Source organism: Excalfactoria chinensis, chromosome 1 (assembly GCF_039878825.1).
Source record: "Excalfactoria chinensis isolate bCotChi1 chromosome 1, bCotChi1.hap2, whole genome shotgun sequence".
Lineage (NCBI taxonomy): Eukaryota > Metazoa > Chordata > Aves > Galliformes > Phasianidae > Excalfactoria > Excalfactoria chinensis.
In genome coordinates this window covers 5,567,229-5,591,367 of record NC_092825.1, presented here as the reverse complement: position 1 = coordinate 5,591,367, position 24,139 = coordinate 5,567,229, and the positions used below count along the sequence as shown (strand labels likewise).

The 24,139-nt window shown below is 44.7% G+C and overlaps 1 protein-coding gene across 1 annotated transcript; it reads right to left on the bottom strand.

Annotated features, from left to right (window-relative positions):
* PROSER2 (proline and serine rich 2) lies at nucleotides 1–23,997 on the bottom strand. Its single transcript, XM_072326609.1, has 4 exons — nucleotides 23,817–23,997; nucleotides 14,657–14,872; nucleotides 3,972–4,224; nucleotides 1–3,610 (listed from the first exon to the last, which is right to left on the bottom strand). Exons 2-4 carry the CDS (start codon nucleotides 14,864–14,866, stop codon nucleotides 2,634–2,636), a joined length of 1,440 nt encoding a protein of 479 aa, XP_072182710.1. The 5' UTR covers nucleotides 14,867–14,872; nucleotides 23,817–23,997; the 3' UTR covers nucleotides 1–2,633.
* Between the last annotated feature and the right edge of the window lie 142 nt (nucleotides 23,998–24,139).

Here is a 24,139-nt window from a genome sequence, read left to right as displayed (position 1 = left end):
ATTTAATAGAGGATTTATTGGATTTGGACAAGACAAGTTACTTCTAACATTGGAAAAAATATCACAGCAACATATACACACAAACCAGAGAGAAGGTTATGTACAGGTTATTAGCAGCTAGACTCATAGCTTCATACAGCACATGGCTTTACTCACTACAGTTTTAGGCACAGTGAAGAGTTCACCAACTGGATATCTGCTACGGTGAAAGGCTACAGCAAACACCTCACCCACGTGGGCAGGACGAGGCTGAAGATGAAAAGCATTCCCCATTCCCAGCAGCTGAGGCCACGGCCCTGCACAAGGCTGAAAGAACACAGCCCAGCTCCTCCAGCACGCTGCAGCTTTAGCTATTGAACATTAAAACCGATACAGACGCTTCTTTGAATGGGGTTCCATTAGAGTCAGTGAAGGGGCTGCATTTCAGGGGACAACTGGAGTCCCATTCCCCCTGCCTTTCACTTAGCATGGATTCTCAGCTGTAAACAACCCAAAGCGAAGAGCTGGCAGGGAATGATTAGATGTGAAGATAGATAGCTCTGTACATCCCCCACATGTGTAATGTAAAGTCGTCTTTAACAGCAGTCTCAAGCACAGAGGCCATGAAACATTCAGGTTGACATAGCAGGGTACATTAATACATTATGATACACCCCACACTGTCCACATGTGAGACTCCAGCATTGAAGCAGGTGCTGCCACACATTTCTGTGCTTCACCTTCTTTCAGATTCAGGAGACTGAAATCCCAGTCCAATAAGAATAATTTCCCCCCCAGCGCAAAGGAAGCCGCCTTTTGTTCCAGCAGGACTTCTCCCATTTGATTCTGCATGCTGACTGCTCTGCCAGCCTGAGGATCAGCCACGTTTCTTAGTTACTTTGTGTTACGCGCAGCGTGGCTGCCACAGTGAGGAGTGTTTTTGCTTACCCAGCTAAAAGGCCGCAAAGAATCACTGCGCGACAGAACCGTGCGGACACCAGAACAACGCAATTAAAGCTTCGAAGCAGATAAATTAACAACAACCAAAAACCTTTAACTTATGAGGCAGGTTCACAGCTACAAAAAGGATTTTCCTTCACAACAGCTTCGTTTGCAGATACAGCTCAGCAGGTTCGAAATACTCGATCACAAGAAGTAACGAACTTGTTTATCACAGTTATGTCAGAGCTCCTCTGCGAAGGGTGAGGCAGTTTCTATTATTGCCACTCCCCTCCTCCCCTCCAAGGTTTATTACTCAGCTTCTCAGGGAAGAGAGGGGGCTGCTGGAGGCTTTGGAAAGTGCAGAGAAGGGAGTTTTCTCCTTTAAGGAAAGAGTCTGAGAACTCCTACCCGTGTGGCGGGCTGGGGTTTGGCATTGGGGTTTACAATGGCTGGTTTTGATAGTTTCAGATGTGCGAAAAGGAAAGAGAGTTTTATTACACAGAAAAGCAGCTTTGCCGTATATACATATAAAACAAAATCCCAAACCTTACCAGCACACCTTTTGGGACCATCGTATCTATTGAACAAAAGCAAAATACGCAACCGTGGACCCTCCAGGAGCAACGTGCTTTTACTTCTCACTCTCTCCTGCAGGAATTTTGGCTATCGTTTCTGTTGTGTATTGGCAGGGCAGAATCAAATAAGGCTCTGAGCAGAGGGTTATTAGGTCTGTCAGCCTGGAGGAAGATCAAACGTGGTTTTTATTTACACCTTTGCAGTGTAGCAAAGCAGGTGCTTGAGAAGTAACAGCTTCTTTGTGGAAACCTCAAGGTGAAAGGTGAGACCTCTGCCAGAACGCTCTCACATTTGGTATGGGTTCGACTCATTCCTATGGCTTCTCATACAGAGCAAGCTGGGGTCGCAGATTGTCAGGAGGCTCTTTGGCTGTCAGTGCAGAAAGCAACACAGGGTGCGTATCCTTGAGGCCTGTCTGGTGCCTTTCACTGGACACGGGGTGTGAGGGCAGGGCCAGGAAGCAGCAGCTGGGAAGGAAGGAAGGAAGGAAGGAAGGAAGGAAGGCAGCTTCGAGCAAAGCAGCAGAACGATGCAGACACCCACTCCAAGCCCGGGCTGCTCCAGTGAGAAGGTCAGAACTAGAACTGCCCTCTGCACAGTGTTCAGCTGAGTGGGCACAGAGCGAGGGAGCAGAGAAGGTCACCACCAGAAGGGAATGGAAGCAAAGCCTGATAATACAGATAGTGCCACTGAAGTGTCACCACTAGTCAGAAACTCCAGTTTTGACATATCTCGAGCTCCTACAACACAGACGTGTGCAGGACACAGCTCTCGTTGATTATTTTTTTTGGCTTTAAAAAGAGCAAAAGGAAGATTCTCCATTCAGTTTGCTATGTACAACAATACTGCACTGTACACTTCATTAACAAGCTGTCCTCTGCTACAGTCCAGCATTACTTAAATAAAATTCTTCTTAATCACAAAGAACAACAGATGAGCGTCTCTACAGGAAGCAGGGCTGAAACCCACCAACGTACACAGCCTTACACAGTACCAGTCTGCAACTAACAGCATCTCCTTAGCTTGCCTGAAGCAGAGATCTTCCCATATCTCCTTCCAATCTGATCCCAATCCTGTAAGGACTGTTCCAGCCCAAAATCGTGTCTTCCCCTCCATTGTCACGTTCCCATCCCAAACTACGCAGTCTCTTTCAGCAGTCCCAGCTTACGCAGCGCCTCTCTCCTCGCTTCTTCTGTTGAGCCACGGCCAGAAAACTTCACTGTTATTCCCTGCGATCGAAATCCTGAAGGTCTGGGTAGTGAACCTGACCGCCTCCTCATATCCAGGGTTAGGTTGGGTTGCTTGTAATCATTAAAACCTTTTGCTGTGTTTTGCTGAGTGACCTTGCTAGCATTAAGAGCTGCCTCTGGTTTGATTGTTACAGTTTTGCCCATAGGAAGGAAAGGGCTGGGTTCACTTTTTAAAGCCTCGTGGATGTTTTGGTATCCATTGGGAACAGCATCTCCCTGTTTGGGCTGCATATCAAGCTGCTGAGTACCTGGGGCATGAGCCACTGTGTCCTGAGTTGGCTTTCCCTTGACAAGGCCAAGTTTTGTCAGGGCCTCGTAGCGCGTTTGCTCAGAAGAGAGATCCCTTAAGGAAGAACTTCTGTTGCGTGACAAGAAATCATTTTTTTGCTGCCTCTCCTCCAATTCAGTTGCCAGAAACCCCCCATTGATGTTGGCCAGCACCTGAGCTCTCCGCTCCTGTACGTTGACTGCTGCTTTTGAGATGGTCTCATTGAATTCTTTGCCGCTGACATTTGTTATATTGATATTGCTTGGAAACCGGTGCAGTTTGGGTGCAGGCACAGGAGGGTGCTTCGGAGGTACAAAATAATCACCATTGGCTACCACAGTTTTCTTCCTGTCAGAATTCCCCTCCTTCAGAGCGCTGGGGAAACGCACCCTGCTCTCCATTTGCTGCTCAGACATCTTCTGGGCCACGATGAGTGGAGTGGGAACAGAGCGAAGCAATTTTGGATGCTGCACTGCAGGTGGAGGCGGAGGAGGGAGCGTCTCATGTGTCTGCGGTGGCGATACAGAGGGATGTGGGGGAAGGTCAGCAGGTACAGCCGGCTCAGGGCTCTCAGTTCTGCGGGTGGCATCCAACACTTAAAAGAAAAAGCAACACTAACCTCAGTAAGTCCTCACACAGCACTGAACACAAAGGTTTTCATTCACCGAGGGTGGGCACACATCAGTACCACCTCACCCAAACTTTCTAACAACTCAGCCCACCTCACCTATAACTGAACCACGAGCAATGGCATCTCATAGGAGATCCTAGAGTTCAAATCACTGTGTTTACAACATACTTGCTAGAAGCCCTCTTCCCATCACTCACTCTGCACGCTGGCTTTACTGTGTTTCAAAAGGCTTATGTAAGTTTTGCAGGTTCTGATTTTTGATCAAAACCAGATTACAATGACAGCTAAGTCAAAAGGAACAAAAGCTTTCAGGAAATACTGCTACCTGGTACCGCATCTTTGCTGGGAGGGCCTTCATGGTCACTGCTCTCAGGTGTCGACTGCACTAAGTCGATGATATCTTCAGTCTCTGAATGACTGGACAGGTTTTCTTCCGTTGACCTTGGGGACTGACAGTGGATGCCACTGTCACGTTGGACTGGTTCCTCCAAGTCATCCTCTAAGGCATCTATGGTTTCCTCAAAGAAGGTGAGAACATCCTGCTCTTCATGAGTTAAGTACTTCATACTCTCATCATCCTACATGGAAAAAGGAATAAACATGAAGATGAATGCCCTGCAGAGAAGTACATGTAAGTACACCAATAATAAGTACATAACCCTGGTGGGAAAGAGGAAAAGCAGCAGAACACAACAGGCCGTGGCCTCATGAGAAGGATCTCGTGCTTGTTGTGCCGTACCTTCCCAAAGAGGCATCCAATCACACAGCCAGGAGCTCACAGTGCATTTGTGTAAACTGAAGAGCAGCAATTGGTATTTCATCCTATTTGAAGTACCTAACTTCAGTTCAGCAGACTGGTGTCCTTTTGAGTCGGACTAAGAAAATCACTAACAAGACCACAACAGCTGGTTACAAACTAAACCAAACCCCGCTGTGCTGTACAAGTGCTGAGAACATCTTCTAACCCCAGAGCAGAGCTGCCATTTCAGTTGGTGTGTCAGGTTCAGGGACAAGGGCTGGGAGCAGCAGAAGGAAAGCGTGCGTTCAGGACAGTTCAGAAAGGTTTGTTCCCTTTCTGCTCTAGACCAATGTGGGTGCTCTTGAAAAGAAAGAAATTAGGCCATTCACGAGGATGTGTTCCTTAGCAGTAAAAGGCCTTGGGCTACACTGTCCAGCAGGAAACAATCCTGTAGAGCAGAAAAGCGATAAATAATCACTTCAATCATCTAATCCTTATTTTCTGTGAGTCAGTGCTCCTGATTAACTCAACATCACCGTGAGAGGCGAGGCAGCAACGTGCAAACTCCTACCTCCACCCTGGGAAACACTTTTCCAGAAGCTCAGAGATGACCAAGAATGATTAAGAAAGGCAACGCATGAAGACAATGGATACAGGAAGGACATTTCCCAAGAGAGCTAAGTAAGTACTGGAATGTAATTAAGCATTGTTGGGAAGTGAGGTTTTCCCTTTCTGGATTGAATTTCACCAGTAAAGCAGTTAAAGATGGATTCCATTCTCTTCTCTGCTTTTGACTTCTTCCAGGATATATGGCTGTTCCTGCACCTTACACGACTACTTCAGTTCAGGGGTATTTAGGCACGTAGCTAAAGGCAGGCATTACAAACACTGAAGCCTGCTTGCTGGGGCAGCAGAAAGTGCATCAAACTCACTGTGCACGTTCAGACCTTATATTAGAATAGGAAAAAAAAAGCAACTCTACCTGTTAACTCCTACTGCAAACAAAGCTTTTACCCTCATCTCTGGCATTAAAAACAGAACAATGTACCTCTGTAGAAAAGTAATGCCCACAGATTAAGAACTATGAAATACTGCATTGTATTGAGGACCAATTAGTTTCCAAGCACTTCAAACAGTACAGGATGAGAAAAATAAGTGCTTTGCGGCTCTTTGCTGTATTTCCCTGTAAATAAAGGCACAAAATACAGAAGACTCCAGCAGAACTGCTACCACAGCTTGAAGTTGGATGCCATTTGCAGCTGCCTATTTAAAGCACTAACTTCAAAGGCTGATATATTCCACAGCCAACACTCACCGCATGGGAAAGCATAGCTTTCAAAGTCCAAGGAAAGTTTTACAGCTAAACTCAAGAAGTGAGAGACAGACGAGCCTTCCCTTTTTTTTTCCCCTTTATGGATGTTGCAATCTCCTTCCTTCCCCACCCAAATACTCATAGGGCTGCTATGTCTAGCAAGTGAGAGAATGACAGGAAAGGAGCTGTTGTTTGGTAGGTGGTAGCTCCAGCTGAACAGGACTCCCAGAAGCTTTTGTTGTGGGTGAGCTCATCGCAAGAACCAGACATCCGCAGGCAAAGAAATAAAAAGGGTTTTTTGTTTAAGAGGTTCACGGTGGCAGCAGATCCAGATGTGGTACTACATGAAACAAGTAACCATCCCTTTACAAATGCGTCTGCAGAACATGGCATACCTAGATTTGTTGGAGCGGGTCCCAGAGGAGGGCTGTGAAGACGATGAGAGGGATGGAGCACCTCCCCTAGAAGGACAGGTTGAGAGAGCTGGGGCTTTTCAGCATGGAGAAGGCTGCAGGAGGACTTTGTAGCAGCTCTCCAGTACCTGAAGGGGCCTACAGGAAAGCTGGGGAGGGACTTTTAATAAGGACATGTAGTGACAGCTTGAGGGGAAATAGCTTTAAAATGGAAGGGGGTAGATTTAGACCAGATATTAGGAAGAAATTCTTTACTGTCAGGGTGCCCAGAGAGGTTGTGGATGCCCCATCCCTGGAAGCACTCAAGGCCAGGCTGGATGGAGCTGTGAGCAACCTGGGCTAGAAGGAGGTGTCCCAGCCTACAGCAGGGGATTGGAACCAGATGGTCTTAAAGGTCCCTTCTGACACAAACCATTCCACGAGTCTATTATTTGAAAGGCCAATCTCATCCCAGTTAGCACTTCTTTCATCTCTTTCTTCATACATCTTCCTTTCCAGATGACCAATACCATTTCAGATAGCAGAAATAAAAATGCAGCAGCTCTAGAGGATGAGCAGCGTTATTTTTTCAGGCACGGCAAGTTTCAGTTCTAAGATGGCAACATTTCCATTCTAGACACACCACCATAGCAAAGATAATTAAGATAAACCTACCAGTGACTCAGGTTGGTCAAAGCAAAGGAGCTCAGAGATGCAGTTTCAGCCCCTGGTCTGAGCACAGCAGTGCACTGTAGGTAACACAAGAGGGTACCGCATACTGCAGTAGAGCTTACAGAAAGATGGGAAGAATTTTGTTGTGGTGAAGTGGTGCCAGCTATGATTAAGGCTACCAGGTCTATTTCTAATTAGTTCATTTTCCCCATATTCCAAATAATGGAACAGTTCATACTCTTTCTGGGCTGGTTTTCCAGGCCTCATTTCTCCTTGAACAATCTGGGTTTGTAACAGTCCAAGAAGAATCTTTCCAGTTACTCAAGCTATTCCATCATTCTTTCCAGTAACTCACAACTCGGTACATAAACACACCTCCCCAAACCAAGTCTCACATACACACACACAAAACCACCTGCTTCAGCAGCTACTGCTTAAAGAGAACCTAAATGTAAAAGGTTGTGCCTTAGCTGAGGAGTAAAAGGACTCTCAAAAAGAAGAAATTCCAGATGCTGATATGGCCAAGTGTGTTCAGCTGGCATTAATATCTTACAGCCCTGCGCAGCCTAACATTTCCTGCTTATGCCAAACAGGAAAAGTGTCTAAAGAAAAATAACTCTTCCTCCCCCTTCAATCATTGAATGGCCTGGATTGAAAAGGAACTCGAAGACCATTCCAGTTTCAACCCCCCTGCTATGTGCAGGGTCACCAGCCACCAGACCAGGCTGCCCAGAGCCACATCCAGCCTGGCCTTGAATGCTTCCAGGGATGGGGCATCCATGACCTCCTTGGGCAAACTCCCGTTCTCATCCTGTTCAGCTCCTCCAGCTTCTCATTTCACAGAAAAGATCCCTTTCCTACCTGTCCGAAAGAGTCAACTAGTATCAAAGGGCCACAAAAAGCTCTCAAGCACTGACTCTGCTGCACACATCAAGGCACATGGCACAATCTGCAACCTCTGTCGCTGACTTTTGTTTAGTAAGAGGCACCTCAGACACAACGCTCCTTCGGAAGACAAAGCCTGATGGTCACAGGCAATTAATCTGAAGTTCATTCATAACTGCGCTGCCATTTAATGCAGTTGAGCTGGTTATACCTACTGGCCCTTGAAGGAGAGAAATGGAGCAGAATAAAAGATCCATGTTAGTGTCCAGAAGAAATTCAGAAGACCACAACCAGACCCTGGGATCCTCTGACTCAAAGCAAACTGCTAAGACATTCACAATAGTTAAAAATATTTATATGTTGATGGTTTTCTAGCAATCTTCAGAATCAAACACTATTACCCACGTCAAACGGCTTCATTTCGTCCAGCAGAACACCACAACACTGGATTCAACTAAGCCACTTCAGAAAGAATTAATGTGCCAAAGAATTAAGAAGTACAGTTCCCTGGGAGAGAAAGAACTGAGTGCCTCTCAGAACACAAAGGGAACAAGATATCGTAATACTTAGGAAGGGATTGGTGTAGCACCACTTAACACCTGAGCCTGCTAATAACATGAGACAGTTCTTCTTGTAAAATAAGTGGGGGAAAACAAAAGCTCTGAGTATAAAACCAGCATCAGGACAGGTGCAAAAGCTTCAGTGATAAAAAAGTTGTTCTGGTTGTATTTGTAGGAAAGTGAAGCAGCAGGGGTTGTACAGCTCCATCGCTTCAGCTAGAATCAAGTGAGATACAGATGAGAGCAAGAACTCCCAAACATCCAGCCAAAGCAGCCCACTGTCTCAGCAGCACCTGCCCCCAGCCAGCAACAGCTGATGGCAGGAGAACAGCATAAGGAAAACAATATTGCAGCCCACTGCTTTTGTGCTTTCCTTCCTTACATCCTCCCCGCTTCCAGTAATACACTGCTTAAGGACTTCCCAGTTGTATCCACATCTATGTGCTTAATAGCCCATAATAAGCCTTTGTAGAATGAATTCACGGTATTGTTTAAGCTCATTTAAATGGCTGGCATTCACAGCATTCTGCGGCAGCGAGTTCCATAGTTTGTGAGCTGTGTCAAAAAGCACTTCCCTTACAACCCACTATCTGATGATTTTGATAACACCACTTCATTTCTGGAAGAGGACTGTAATAGTGAATATTGTTATGTTCAGTCTGTTAGCATAATTGCGCCTGCATGCCTTGTAATGATTAGCAGAGCATATAATCAATTGTAGATGAGGAAAAGAATGACCTACAAGCATCAAAGAAATAAACAGGATGAACTAAAATATTGGATTCAACGAGATCTACCTCGAAGAAGGCAAGCTCAAGCAATACTGAATCTACTTAAACTCTGAACACCTCTCTCTGAGTATCCAAGTTCAGCTTATTTCAGCTCATCCCCTTAATTTCTGTTTTAGAACCACCTGGAAAAATTCAGAAGAGCTTTCAGCCTAAAAATCACTCACACTTCACACAAAAAAACCCAAATAATTTCATACCCATCTAGTTTCTCCTGACAGGTTTACTAACATTAGGCAACAGGTGTAAGCACAAGATGTGATGCATGTTGATTGCAAGGCCTTATGACAGTTCTCCCCTCAAAATACACTAATGGATGAATAAGGAGTCACAGAACAGCTTGGGTTGGAAGGAATCTCAAGGATCATGAAGCTCCAACCCTCCTGCTGCAGGCAGGGCCACCAGCCTCCATATCTAATACCAGACCAGGCTGCCCAGGGCCCCATCCAACCTGGCCTTGAACACCTTCAGGGATGGGGCATCAACAACCTTGTATTTAGGAACTTAGATGAAATTACTGGAAGGTGTCTATATAACTGAAAGGCAAGGGAAAGACTGGTGTTTATGAGAAGTACCATGATGTATCCCAAATCAAATAATGAAATAAGACAAGCCCTGAACAGATTTAGCTCCCGAACTCTGATATCTGATACTTCCCTAACAGAAAACTTGGTATCTGCTGGCAGCCTCATGCTAAAATGTGAAGCTTTGAGAACAGAGTGGGACAGAGTAACACCTTCATGACCCATACGGTGTGCTGGTAGACCACACATTACTTGAGCTGAAAAGAGGCTGCACAAACACAGCCATGACCAACAAGCAATAGAAAACAGAAGTAGCTGCAGGTCAGTTTGAGTACTGTAAAGAGGGGTGGGGGGGAAGAAACAGTACCACTGAGGCATGCAAACGTCATCCTGGGATATATTAACCAGGGTGATGAAATCACAGCACATCCTCACACAGAACACAGAGTTCTGATCCAGCCACTGAACTTTTGGAAGGATTGAAGGCAAGCTGGACTGAGCCCTTAGCAAAGCCAAGGAGTGCTGGAAGTATGTTTGACTGTGCAGGAAGGTTGGAAGAATGCAGCGTGTTATTTTTAAAACAGCAAAGAATGGGTGGAAGGCAGACACAGCCCTGTCTGTATTGCAGTCTGTAAATGGCTGACCACCAGGCTCATTACAACAAAACTGCACTATGTTGTCTAAAGTGAAGACAAGTGGAAATCAGTTTACACAGTACAGCAACTCGACTTCAAGTATTCACTTAATGAGAAAGTAATAGGGCTGAAGACAGACTGCTCTGGAGGTTCAGGAGTGCTTATCAGTGAGGTTAAGAGAGCAGAGCTACCCACCTGCTGGAATAATCATCAGCCACTTGATTCTGCTTGGAAGCTGTTTATAAATCTTGAAAGCAACATATGCACTACAGCAACAGTATTCTCACCAGCACATTTTACAGCAAGGTCATTCCTTGCTGGGAGACAGGCTCCTTACCCCTACTCCTGTACTCCCAGACTGAAGGAAGCACTCCCCAAGCTCCTCTTCCTCCCTGTTGTTTTCCTTGCTGATAGTAAGAATGACTTCTCTTTCTTAAGTTGAGCTACCATCAGCCCTGAAGTGTATGAAGCACAGCATAACTCTCTCTGCCCTGCAAACAACAGCTGCTACCCAACCAAATACAGCTGTGTGGGACTGGGTCACCCAGAGACACAATCCATCTTTGTTCCTGAACTCCTAAAGCCACACTGGAATCCCAGGACCTCTTCAGAAGGGCTGGGGCAGAGACAGCAGCAAGAAACAGTTCTAAAACCAAGTCTGCTGCATTTGCATCATCTGTACTGCCTGATAAAGGATACAGGTAACAGCGACTAGTTTTTAGGCTGTAAGAGATAACTGTGAAATGACTAGGTGAGCCCCAAGTTAAATGTGGGGAACAAGACACTAAAATAGCTCAGATCACTCACAAGATGCTTACTCAGCCTTGTCTGCATTCTGAGTATTGGAAGTGTCACCGGTACTATACAAGGAATCTGTGATGATGAATCATTTTCAATGACTGGGTAGCAGATCTTGTTAGAGACACAGAGGAGCCTTGTTCCAAGAAATAACAGAGTACGATATCTTTTGCATTTGCTGCATGGCTGTGATTCTTAAGTTACTTGATTAGTGACCAAAAGAAACGGTCACTTGACTGACTTCACCACTATTCCAAAAGAGCAGTAATAACTGGAGCATTAACCAAGGACTGGTCTGATTTGACGGTCAAAAGCCAAAAAGCACAGCACAGCCCATTGAGAACACCAAGCAACCCACTAACCCTTAAGCCTAGCCCTCAATAAGAGGCATTCAGATACAAAACATACTGGAGCCATCAACATCCAAAGCACTCATACAGCTTATTACAGTGAAGTTCCAAATCAGCACTTCCAAATCATCCTCTGGTATGACCTTAACAGGCAATACTGTCCTAGCATGTAATTCACATCTAGAAACTGAAGTAGTTACTCATGGCTGAGAATGGGTACGTGGTACAATTGTAGGAGTGAAGAAGTGAGGTTTGTCTTTAAGAAGCTAGCCTGCATACACCTCATCTAAGGGACAGGACAAATTAACTGAGAAAAGCTAAGAGGTAGCTTTATCTCCAGAGTAAGTGTCCTTAAATTGCTGCAGCTGTATTTCACTGTGAGTTCACCCTTGCAGCACCTATCAGAGAATGTCATTCAAGAACAGCTTTTGGAAGTGGGAATTGCCAAGCAGAGCACCTTTGTTTACCCTCCCTCTTGCATAGCACAACCAGTCCCACGCATGGAGGAGTACACTTGTCTCATGCCTTCGTTGAGAATCTGTTTGTTCTAACACCGCCCTCATTACAGAGAAGCCAGAATGGACATGAAAACTCACATCCTCGTGGAAGAGCTTTTATGGCTGCAAGACACAGAGAAAGGCAACAGGTTTAGATGGTGATGAGAGATGAGAATATCAAAGCAAACCCTCTGCCCTTCTCAACACAGGTTCTGGCACTTGCCTTTAGCTGCTGTGATAAATCTGACAGCATAAAAATCAGGACTGTGTATCTATGATTTACAGAGAAAAGTCTACTGAAACCGTGACAGAACAAACATCTACACCTCACTCTCCATTCAGGAAAGAAATACTTGACCACAACTATCAGATTAAATAAAAGCCCCACTGTGTATGTAGATAAGCTGAGAAGTCTGGCATAATCAAGCTCAACTGACAACACCTGACTGCTGAGAGTCACACTGACTTTTAGTTCTGTACATTTTGGCACAGGAAGGTTTATGTCTATATCCTAAACATTCCTAAACCCATAACCAGCTCCACAAGAAGGGATGCCTGCACACATACACAGCAAACAGAACAGCCAGCCAAATCAGCTTTAGAGATGTCAGCATAGGCTTTAACTGGTCTGAGTGTTTGCCTCCATTACCACATCCTTTGCTTTGTTTGAATTCCAGAGATGCAATACAAAGGTTATGTTTAGCAACAACCTGTAGTTTGACACTGAAAAGCTTAAGAGCTTCACTTCTGTAATCAGGCAGGAAGAAAGACGCAGCACTGCAAGCCTGCAAGAAAACATACTGCTACATTTCTTTTTGCTTCCCTCCTTTCCACTGGGCCATCAGGTGTTCTTTACCTTCCCCTGAAATGCTCAGGAAGAAGGTCAAGTCACTTGGAGCATGTTCCAGCAACTGCTTATTGCCTCGTATGAAATGTCCTGACCTTCTTAGTGGACCACAAAAATCCAGCCTTTAAGTCACTATTACACGAAGATATAGAAGACATGTTTGAATAGTGCTACTCTTTTCCTGAGGGCTCCTAAAGACATTTTTGGCAATGAATAGAGATGAATTAGTCAATAGAACAACACCAGGTCACAAAAAAGAATGGTCTCAGCAACACTGGAAATTTGAGCTTTTATTTGTTCAATCTCAACTGGCAGAATTTCTTTCTTATTCAGCTCACAGAGTCCCCTCAAACTCAGGAACTGGGATCACACTAGTGAAAGGAGATCAGCAGCTGCAGCTCACTACTTTAAGTGAAATATTTGCTGTGAAATATTTTCCACGTCCAAAGTAACCCAAAAGAGAAGGCTCTGCCCTAGGACTAGGGAGGGATTCTAATTCTAGCTGATGCATCATCATATGGGTTATCACATGGTAAGATCTAGTTAGATTAAGGTAACCTATGTCATTTCCTGACACAGCAGACTCAGGGTGAGACTGCACAAACAGACGGATTTATATATAGCCTCATTATTCAATACTGATTTATTCAATTTATTTTTCAAATGACCAGTCTTAGGCCTTTTACCACAGTCAGGAATAAAACTCACGGAAACATGACTGGCTACGAGTTGTGACACCAGAAAACTGGAGTCAGAGTATAAAGCATAAAATTAACTTAATTCTTGAATGAGAAGTGCAATTCCCATCCTAATTCTCCAATATCCAACCAGTTTCGTTAGATATTAAGGATACTCTGCTTATTAGAAGTCCAAATGGTGGACGTGGCACTTACTTAAACCTCCATTACCCTCACTTTCCCTACTCTCCTCTAGAGCAGATCAGAAACAGTTAAGGGATTAGATATAGTACTATTTGTTTTGTGTTTTAAGTAGCAATACAAGCTGAAGGATACAGCAGAATATTAACTAAGTTGTGGCATTGTTACTAGAACCAACCTTCAGCTGCCAAAAAGCTCACCAAGCAGTGCAAAACAGAGCATTTGAGTCGCATTAAAATACACACGTATCAACATGCCAACTTACTTTTATCACTTCTTCTTTCACAGCAACACGCTACTTCGTTTAAAGAAAACAAGTAGGGAGGGCAGAGGGAAAGATATGGAAAGCTTAATTCCACATTAAATGCAAGACAGAGATTTATATTCCCATTCAGGGAAAGCATGTTTACTGGAGTGCTCGTTCCTCAATTAAAAGTGGATGCTTTCCAAATGGTTGTGATAATCGAAAAATGCACAAGGAACCGTACCTGCTTTCTAGGCTTAGCATGTCGCAGTACAAACCACCCTGCTGAGTTCATTGCCTGAATCATCCTGCTAATTAGAAAAATGCAGCAGCGCATCCTACTCCCTCAATTACTCACATACTATTTAAATGGTCACACACTCATATTCGCTAATCCAAAGACAGCTTTGTTTATGGTGACGTATTTGTTACTCACCTAATTGTATGAAGGGGGAATAAGCCGAGACCTTCCTTCAGTACTGTCAACAAAGAACTTAAGCTAGAAAGAGTACATCAAACCAAGCACTATCCTCACCTTCCCTTATGAACTACTTAAAGAGAGGGCAGAGAGGCAACAAACTGCACACTACGTGCAGGCAGCAGAACCAACTTATTCATGTTCCTTAAACCCATTCCCAGTTCTCTAATAAAATAAAGCACTTTTTAGGCTTTCTGAGGCAATGAGACCAGAATAACAAGCTGTTGTACCACATCAGAGTAGCTACTTCTGGTCTTCCAGCTCATTAAGATCCAAGACCACAGCCCTCTGTTAGTACTAGAACTTGCAGAGATCATGGCTTTGAAAACAATAATAATAATAATCCCGCGCTATGAGCCAAGCAACTCATGTAACTTGCATCACCAAGCACAAGGCTCATTAAGCACTTACCATGGCAAGGTTTTTGCATCTAGCTTGGTTGCCACAGTTCTCCACACCACCACCCCTCTCCATGCTCCCAAGTGTGCGCTTCAGAGAGATTTCGGGCGTCGCTTCAGGAAAATCTGACAGGAGATTTCTAGGCATCACACCTTCTGGACTTATTGATCCCAATGCAGCACAGGATGCCATCAGAGTGTTACATAGCGTTGCTAGTTGCATTCATTTCTGAAAGCAGAAAACAGCATCTTTTATTTTTAAAATACAGGTTTAAATATAAATAAGGGAAAATAAGTTAAAGGATTCTATGCAAGTTATTATAAGGCATCTCTTTAATGCTCTGGAACATGCCTGACACCTGTGGGCACCTTTAGAAGAAGTCTTAGTCTGTAAGAGTGATTTTAACAATCTGATGTAGCAGGATGTATCCCATCCCATCCCATCTGCTTCCTAACCAGATGTCTACTCTTACAAGCACAGACCCTACATAAAACATCCATCCCACAGATTCAGTTTTTGTTTTCCATTATGATACATCATCTACAGTAATAAAACCCCACAGACAGAGACTAACAGACCCAATTTCAAGTGTCTTCAACTTTAAAAGCTTGTAACAATTTATCAGACAGTATTTATCCATGTAAGAGAAACAGAACCCAGCTCATTTTCTAACACTGCTGAATTGAACTGTTTTCTCAAGCTGCTTTACACTGACTATTTCTGGTTAAAGATCCATGAACAGAGCAAGCATAGTTCCATTTTTGCACCACTGTATCATATAGCAAGATCACATTTTCAAGCTTACAAAGCTTTTCTTTCACTTCACGCTTGCATATTTGGAAGATGCATACTGGAACAGACATGCACCAGCACTTACTGGAACAAAGCTCTCGTTCTTTAAGTCATCCTAGTTCTATTCTGTAATAGGTCTCTGAATTATAAGATCACAAAATACTGCAGAATATCTTCCTTCATTTTCCAAGCATCACACAGACACACATCACCCTTCTGCACTAACAGCACAAACAGGGAAGGAAGGAAAGCACAAACCAGCTCATCTTAATGTATTGCAGAGAAACATCTTTGCAACAAGAAACTGCATTGCACGGAGGAGCAAAACACCTCACTCTTCAACAGCCCATCTTCTCAGCCACCCTGTAGGTGACCAGGAAATAGCAGTGACACGTTCCTCAAATCAGCTGGTTGTGAGGTACCACATTACATGGCACCAGCTGGGAATTAGATAACATGACCCTGATGCCACACAAATGAAATGAGATGGTCCCGCTTCCCAAGTGCTTCTCCCTTTATGATGGCTCAAGAGGTGACATGAGAAGCAAAGTCAGTCCTCCATCTCCAATTCAATTGGATTGCTTCTCCTTCCTCCCTACCACTGTCAGCTCCGAGCTGAGAAACCAGAGCCTCCCAATGAGCTGATTAGCGTTTCATAGCAGTGAGATAACATCTGCCAGCACCGAGCAACAATTCCATCTCACTGATCATTTCCTCCCAGGAGAGGGCTATGGCATTACCAGCGCTATGTACAAGCGCTCCCTCCTCTATGCTGCAGCACCAACATCTGTCCTGTGGGAAGACACCCACACAGTGTAACTAGGCTGTGGTCCAACGACTCTTGGAAGCACAAACCGAGTAAACAGAGTGCTGGATTTCCACAACACAAGTATCTGAAAATTGCCAGACTTGATGTTCATAAGGTAAGATTTAACCTTGCTTTTTCACAGGAAAAGAAAACATTCTTGCTTTCCTCTATTAATAACATGAGCTCTAGTCACAACACATCCCCAAGATAATGGTCTTTTAGTGCTAACACTGAGGCAGAAACATGCTCTTGGTCATGGCTTAAAGAACCACAAAGGACAAGCATACATCAGAACACCACAGCACCTGCCATACCTCTGGTTGCTACATACCACAAAGCCACACTGAAGAAGGCTGTTGTTTATTAGTGGAGTTTATGTCTAAGAGCAGCACACAAAACATAGATGTAACAGTCAGAAGGCATCTGACTGCTCTGAAACTCTCCGAAGCCTCCCAATGACTCGATATGTCATATCCTAACCTTCAAGGTGAAATGTGGGTGAAAGAGTATTTTTCCAGCGAGGGGCTGTTAGAGGTGCACGTTCCTCCTGACATTCACCAAGAGGTGGGTAGTAATCCCAGTAAACCTTTGGGTGCCTCAGCATAAACTGGGCACACCGCAACTGATCCTTTAAGGATTTCTTCAGTTACACTCGAAACTTGGTGAACTGTTTATGGACTACACTACAAGGGGAGGTCACAGCTCACTGCCCCAGAACATTGCAGGTACCATAGCTGAGATTAAAATATGAAGACTGCCTAATGAGGAATACCCAGATTCAGCAGTAACAACCATCAAAGCCATGAGTTCTAAATACCAACAAATAACATCCTGTTACTTGTTCTGGAGTTCAGGCTCTGATGTCCTACAAAGCTCCTGAACAATGAATAAAGGCAGTGCCTGCAGCTGGTTTGGAGAGCCTCCCACACAAGATCAAGTACTACTTCTGCCTCTGTGCTGTCAGCCATGCCTTCTTTGGAGGTTCTATTCATATCAGAGAAGCCTGGGAGAGGCACAATAAACTGAGATCCTGCAGGAATGATGAGAAAACAATTCCCTTATTCTGTCTCTCACACATAAGGGGCCGTTAAAGTCATAAGCAACTCACAAACATTACTTCTCCCCTCTGCTACATTTTTGTGCGTTAAGGATTAGCTGCTCCCACGTACTGGTGCAATGCCTAATGCAGCCACAGCTGATGTGCACTGCTGCAATACACACAGCACGTTTTACAAACAAGTTCCCTTTCCTTACCATAGATAACACAGAAGGCTCTTCACCCTTTTTAATGTCCCCTCTTCATTTTGTGGACTTGGGACAGAAATAGCCAGTGATGTAATGAATTTCAAGGAGATCCCACAGGCTGCGTCAGTAGGATTGCAAAGGTAACCAGTAAGGGTTCAGCAATAAGGTAACCATCATCAGAGGAAGCAAGAACAGCAGGGTGACAGACGGCTGCTCCTCCTGACCTTCAGAGATGCTCTACAAATTAAACCTGCTCACAACAGGATTTGTTTCCTGGTCTGTTCAGCACATTACAGTGTTCTGGGGGGTTTTTGGATGTTTTGTTATTGATACAAGGGTACAGAAACATGACAGGATATTAAAAACAACCATCACAGGGTGGCTGCGATCATGTCAGTGAAAATGATTGCTTCTTGGTCACAGCGGAACCAGCTTTCACAGGGTATCCGCAAGGACACAATTCACATGTGCATGCTGGCAGAGGGTAAGAGGAAGAAATTGAAACATTGAGTTTTACCTTCAAAGATTTAATTTTGCTTTGGCAGGGGCACGTAGTTCAGAGGCTGTAATAAAGTGCCATCAAAGATAAGGTGCTGCCTGTCCGTTAAGAAGAAAAACAATTTAGTCGTGGGCTTTTTTTAAATAGTTTTGCTGACTAAGATTACTTCCTACTGAAATTCAATTCCAGTATTTAGAAGGGACTGCTCCTGCACTAAGAGATGGAAAAAGATGTTAATAACCCTGTGTGAAGACCAGCTTCATAAACAAGAGATCAATTCCACTGAGAGGGCAGAGACAAGCACTGTGTCAAGCCAGCACCACCCATTTACTGCACAATACAACTGAAGCAAGTAGAGACAACTTCTTTATCTTTTTTTAGGAGCTTATTATACATTTTTTTAAGGGCACAATATCAGTCTTTCCCTCTCTTCACCATACATCAAATTTCTAGAGCATGTTTTGTGAGAGCAGCTAAATTCCTAAGCTAGATCCCTAGGCCAAGGCTGTACTCTGAGCATCACAAACACCGTGCCTGGTTTTCAGCAACTATTCTGCAGTGATACAAGTGGGACAGAAGAACTGGCCAGTGAACCTGAACGTTTGTTCCATCTGTTGACTGTACACATCCATGCCAACATATGAGCTTAACTCCCTGTGCTCTATCAGTCATCATTCAGTGGCAGTGCTCAAGTTAAAAGTTTGCTTTTTTTAAAGAAAACCAACAAACCCAAACATCTGAAAGCACTCGAGGACATTCAGAGAGTCACTGTATAAAAAAAATGATGGTAAAAATGGTATAAAAAATGATGTATGAAAAACAATGGCTCCTGCATGCCAGAGACACTGCAACGCTATTAGCCTCTAACAACAGCTAGCAGCAGATGCCAGGGGAAGAGTGCATCTAAAACAAAGCAAACAGAGCAGGAATTCATTCAGCCTCCTGCACGTTGCAGTCAAGGACTTTCAAAAACAGGGCAGGTATCTGTGTCTAACAACACGATGAAAATCTCCTTGTATTAAGCCCTCCTGCTGCATACCTCAGAACCAGCCATACGAGATCACAGCTAAACAAAACAGACTAGCCTACGACACGTCCCTGCTGTAACACTGTGGCTGCAGACTGCTCCAAGTTGACTGACCCAGTAGGGTGGACATATTTCCTCCTTACAGATTACTCAGTAGCTGCATTCTTCTCCACTGCCTAAAATATAGAGGAAATTCTTGAGCTTTAGAGGTGAGCTATTTCCTGCTGCTGTGACATACCGTAAGTTGGAGCTGCATGGGAACAGACCAAGTGACAGTGCTGCCTACAAAGGCCAAACACTACAGGCAAGTTGGCCAACTAAGAGCATGCAGGATGGCCTGAGGTGCTGCTTAACCCTTTTTGCTAGCAGAGACAAGCCTTGGAATCAAACAGTACGTTTCTAGGCTCTTCTCATAAAACAAAACAGTAAGTTTGTGGGCTATTCTCACAAAGAGTTAACACAGCTGAAGTAACAACCAACAATGTTAGTTTTTAGGAATAGAGGTCAACCAAAACCAGCCAAGAGTTCAACCCTTCTCCATATCAAGAGCACAGATGCTTACAATGCACAGTCTCGCATCACATCAAAAATTCTGGCTGTCCAAAACAGAGGTAGTTCTGTGTTTTTATGGTACATTCGTAACAAACTCTCAGACTTTTCTCCATCGATTTGAGAGCTACAAAATCCGTTGGCTTTATAACTAAAAAACAAAGATTCTCTCAGTGCTCTAAATCTGGAAGCTGGAGCCTCAAGAAACACACTGGATGTCATTCATACAGCTTGTGCTTGAATTTGCAAGAGCTGCCAACAACTAAATAATTAACCCAGTGTACACTGGTAGCAAAAGAACCAGATGGGTAAGGCACCAGTTCAGCAGAGCTGGAATCCAGCTGCCTTCATTTCATCACACACCTAAATGGTTCACTGAATTATAGCCCAAATAAACACAGCAATTCACTTTTAAATGAAAGGAAATGACCACAAAGCAACATTTTCATCAGCTGCTAAACAATAATTGAGTTGTTGTACTGAATTCTCCAAATCATGTTTTTCCTCAGAAACAACACTTAAGGTCCCACCTCTGAGCACGTTAATCCAAGCCTCAAACGACCAGAAAGAAGGATCTGGTATCATGCTTCATTCTTAACTGGTTTTTCTTGATATTCAAGAACAGCCTTTTTGAGGCACTATGCCTTTGGAATTTTGTTACCTGCTGTATACAGTCAAGACAAAGCAAGACAAGCAACCTTTTGCAGAACTGTCAGTATCTGACTCCTCATTCTCTCTCCACTGCTAGGGAAATGCTGCCTCTTTTGAACAGAGGGTGGAATGCCACTGCAGGCTCTGACGACGTCACGTATATTCATCCAGTTTGGAGACAGAACCTGGCAGGTGGAAAACTGTAAAATGGGTCGTTATGCATCTCTGCCTCACTCCTTGGAGGTAATCCGTGTTCCCAGTTCATTACTGTAACTTCAGCTGAATCCCATTGCCTACAGCTAAGACACCACTGGGAAAGCTTTGTGCATAGCACTGCAGGTTGAACTACCAGAGAAACATCTCTGATGTACTCTTAATCCCTCCCTGTCGCAACTAAAAATAAAACTCTGCTTAGTGGCAGGTAGTTACTGTTCTTTAGGTTAACATCTTACACAAGGATAGGGCTCAAACTGGTAGTCTGAGATTTGATGATCAGTATCTGCTCAGTGGGAAAACTATATCTGATACCTCTGGTTGTCCAGTCCAGTACTACCTGGGCTTCCAACAGTTGGAGGTAATGGCTCAGGTCTCCCCTGACTTCAAGTGATCCTGTACAAACTGCAGCAAAGAAGGCACCCTGCTCTCTTACAGTAACTTCAGTCGGCATCAGGGTGGTGCTATGACAGCCAACACTTTGGAAACGTGAAATCTACACCAAGAATTTTAGGCACAAACACCACTATAATTAGTCAACTTCTGTCTCGTTACAGGTGAAGCATCACCAAGGTTTAAGGCTGCATTACGTAATGACTGCTACAGTCATGGCAAAGGTGAACCAAATCCTGCTTTATGAAGTACACACAAGGACAGGACAGTTTTCAGCCCCAATGCTTCTGTGTCACGTCTCACAAGGGGATTTGGTGCTGCTTTCCTGCATTCATCAGTGACTGCTGTGACAGTACGAGGGCAGGAGACATTGAAGTCACTAAGCAGATGTTTACTTTAAAAAGAAATTAATTTAATGATCATTTAATTCCTACATAAGCACATAAAGCTCTGTCTGCCCAAGGTGAACTGAGCTGAAAACAGCATTGGAAAAAACAAAGCAGTAAATTCTTGTCTCATACATTCATTGGTACAGGAATGGTCAGTAAATACCTAATTGAGAGGGAGATCTTTAAGCAGTTTGTTACACTGGAAATTAAAATTACTTGCTTCTATTTTCTAATTAAACGAGCGGAAGGATGTGGCAACAGAATTTGACAGAGCCTGTCTGGCTGGCTTTGAGAGCCACTTTTATTGTCATTTATTTTCACGCTCCAGTATTTTAGAAGGTCAGTCAGTCTGTGACTTGTCAACTACCAAGGAGTTACAGTGTTCGCTACTATATCCAATGAGCCAGTCTTTCTGCCAGCATTCTTGGTTAATATTTCTCTTAGAGGTATGCATATAAAGAAGGAAAAGCAACTATGATCAAGAGGGGAAGAGTTTTACTACTCACAAAGCACAGAGATTTAACATAGCATCTCCCCGTTCCTTCCCCATTTCAGACTTCATTTGTACTTCCAGTCAAAACTTCGTATTACTCATTCACTCTGTGTTGTAAGAACTCAAAGCAAGTCCATAGTGAGAACGATAGTGCTGCAAATATGTATTCAATTTCTTTGAGCTGTGAGTAATCGGTGTTTTTCTTTCCTGTTTATACACCAGACTCCCCCCTCTCCCCTCCCCATACAGGTATTATCGCTGCAAAAGAAGGAAAAAGCCTACAATCGTTATTCTGTACAGTAGCAGCTGTACAACGAAGAACATCTGCAATGCTGCATTAGCCAAGGACCTGCAGAAAAGCCTGAAAATATCTTTGTGTTAGCCTAAGCTAGAAATTGCAACAGCTTCAAGGACTTACGCTTCAGTTTAGAAGGAAGTTTTTCCTTCTGTCCCCTTCGTATAAGGAAAGAGGAGAGAAAGCAATTACTACGTTTCTGGTACTTCATTGTAACAGTTTAAAATCCTGGCCATAATAACAAGAAGACAGCCACCCTCCACATTTTTTTGCCTGCATCATCTCTTGGGTATTGCTCACACGCAGGATGAAACGCAACAGATTTCCAGCCGCCTCCTCTGGGTGCCATACCCAACCAAAAGCTGTTTGGGAAACATGCCCTTAAGATCTTCAATTGCTGAAAATCTGGAGTGCATTTGGAAGGCTGTGGTTTTTCTTTCACATACTAAACCTCGCCTGAACTACCCAGGCTGACAACCTTCAGAAGCACCAGCTGTCTCACACCTTCTCCAGACAGAACAGGCACCTGACAGAGGGTAGGGAAAAATATTTTGAGCTAAAATCTGCTGCTGTTTAAGCCAACAGTTTTTCCAATGGTAAAACTACATTCTGGAGAGTCAGAAAGCAATGAAGCAGCTCTTTAGCATGACCCTTAGTGAGCCCATAGCACCACATATAGAATCATTAAGGCTGGAAAAGACCTCTAGGAGCATCTAGACCAGCCATCTACCCACCTCCCCATGCCCACTAACCGCATCCTCAGTGCCACCTCTCCACATTTTCCGACCACCTCCAGGGATAGTGACTTCACCACCACCCTGGGCAGCCTGTGCCAATGCCTCACCGCTCTTTCTGAGAAGAACTGTTTCCTAATGGATTTCCTAAACAATGGATGTCAGCACATCTGAAGATTAACAAAGCATTGGCATCAACCCTTTTATGAAGTCTTTCACTTTTTTCTTTCTTTTTTTTGGGGGGGGGGTCAGTAACAGTTTGCTGCTGCCTGTGGATTTTTAAACAGAGTGTGACGGGGAAGAAAAATTCAAGGAATTAAAGGAGCTTGTAAGCAGGGCAGGGAACAACTTCTTACACTGTCAGGGATAAGACAAGCACGAATGCTTCAATGTAAAAAAATGGGGAGATACAGGTTAGTAATTCTTTACTCAGAGGTGAGGCACTGGCAGAGCTACCCAGAGAAGCTGTGGGTGCCCCATCCCTTGAAGTGCTCACAGCCAGGCTAGATGGGCCCTGGGCAGCCTGAGCTGGTGGGGGCACCCAGCCCGTGGAAGGGGCTGGAGCTGGAGGGGCCTTATGCCACCAACGATAGCAAGGGGTTCTGCTGGAAGTTTTTTCTCCCATTCCCCGTACTCTGAACCACATCCCGCCCAGCAGCACCTCTCCGGTGCCTCTCCGGTCTCACTCTGCTCGCTGCTAACATTACACGCCGCTTCGTTGGAAACCGGAGAGCAGACAGCGAGCGCTCCGGTGCGTCACAGCGACTGCCTGGAAGGAAGTTCAGAAAACAATGGGGCGAAAACCCGAGCGGGGCAGCCGCCGTCCTATTACTTTTTGAGAAGTCACCCATTCGCGAGGAATAAGAACAACGCTGGAATTAGTCCCACACAGCGCTGATAAACGCCTGAGGAATACTAACCAGGGGCAGGCGGAGCGGCACAGGGACAGCCGCGGGTCCGCTTCGGGAGAGGTGGGAAAGACCCCCAGGGCAGGGTATGGCTCCTCCTGAGAGCGCAGGAGGCGCAAAGGAAGGAAAAGTCCCCTCAGAAGGAGCGACCGGAGAGATATTTGAGGGAGACTTACCGGCTGCCGGCAGAAATCCGCTCCTCTCCTAACAGATGAGCTAAAGGACGAAGGACAGCAAGTTCTCCAAGTGCTCTCAAGCCAAACACCAGCTCCGCCAAGCACCGAACTCATGCGCACTGCACCCGGCCAACACCCACAGTCGGGCGGTTAAAGCGGCAGCGCTGCGCGGGGACAGGGCGGAGCGCTCCGTCCCGGCTCGGAGAGGTGCTTCGTCATGGCTCCGCCTCGCCTGGGCAGGATGGCCGCCTTTGTGCGGGATGTGCTGCCGCTCCTCGTGGCCAAGTGCGCCGGGTGCGGGTGTCTGTGAGGGAGGGAAGGCA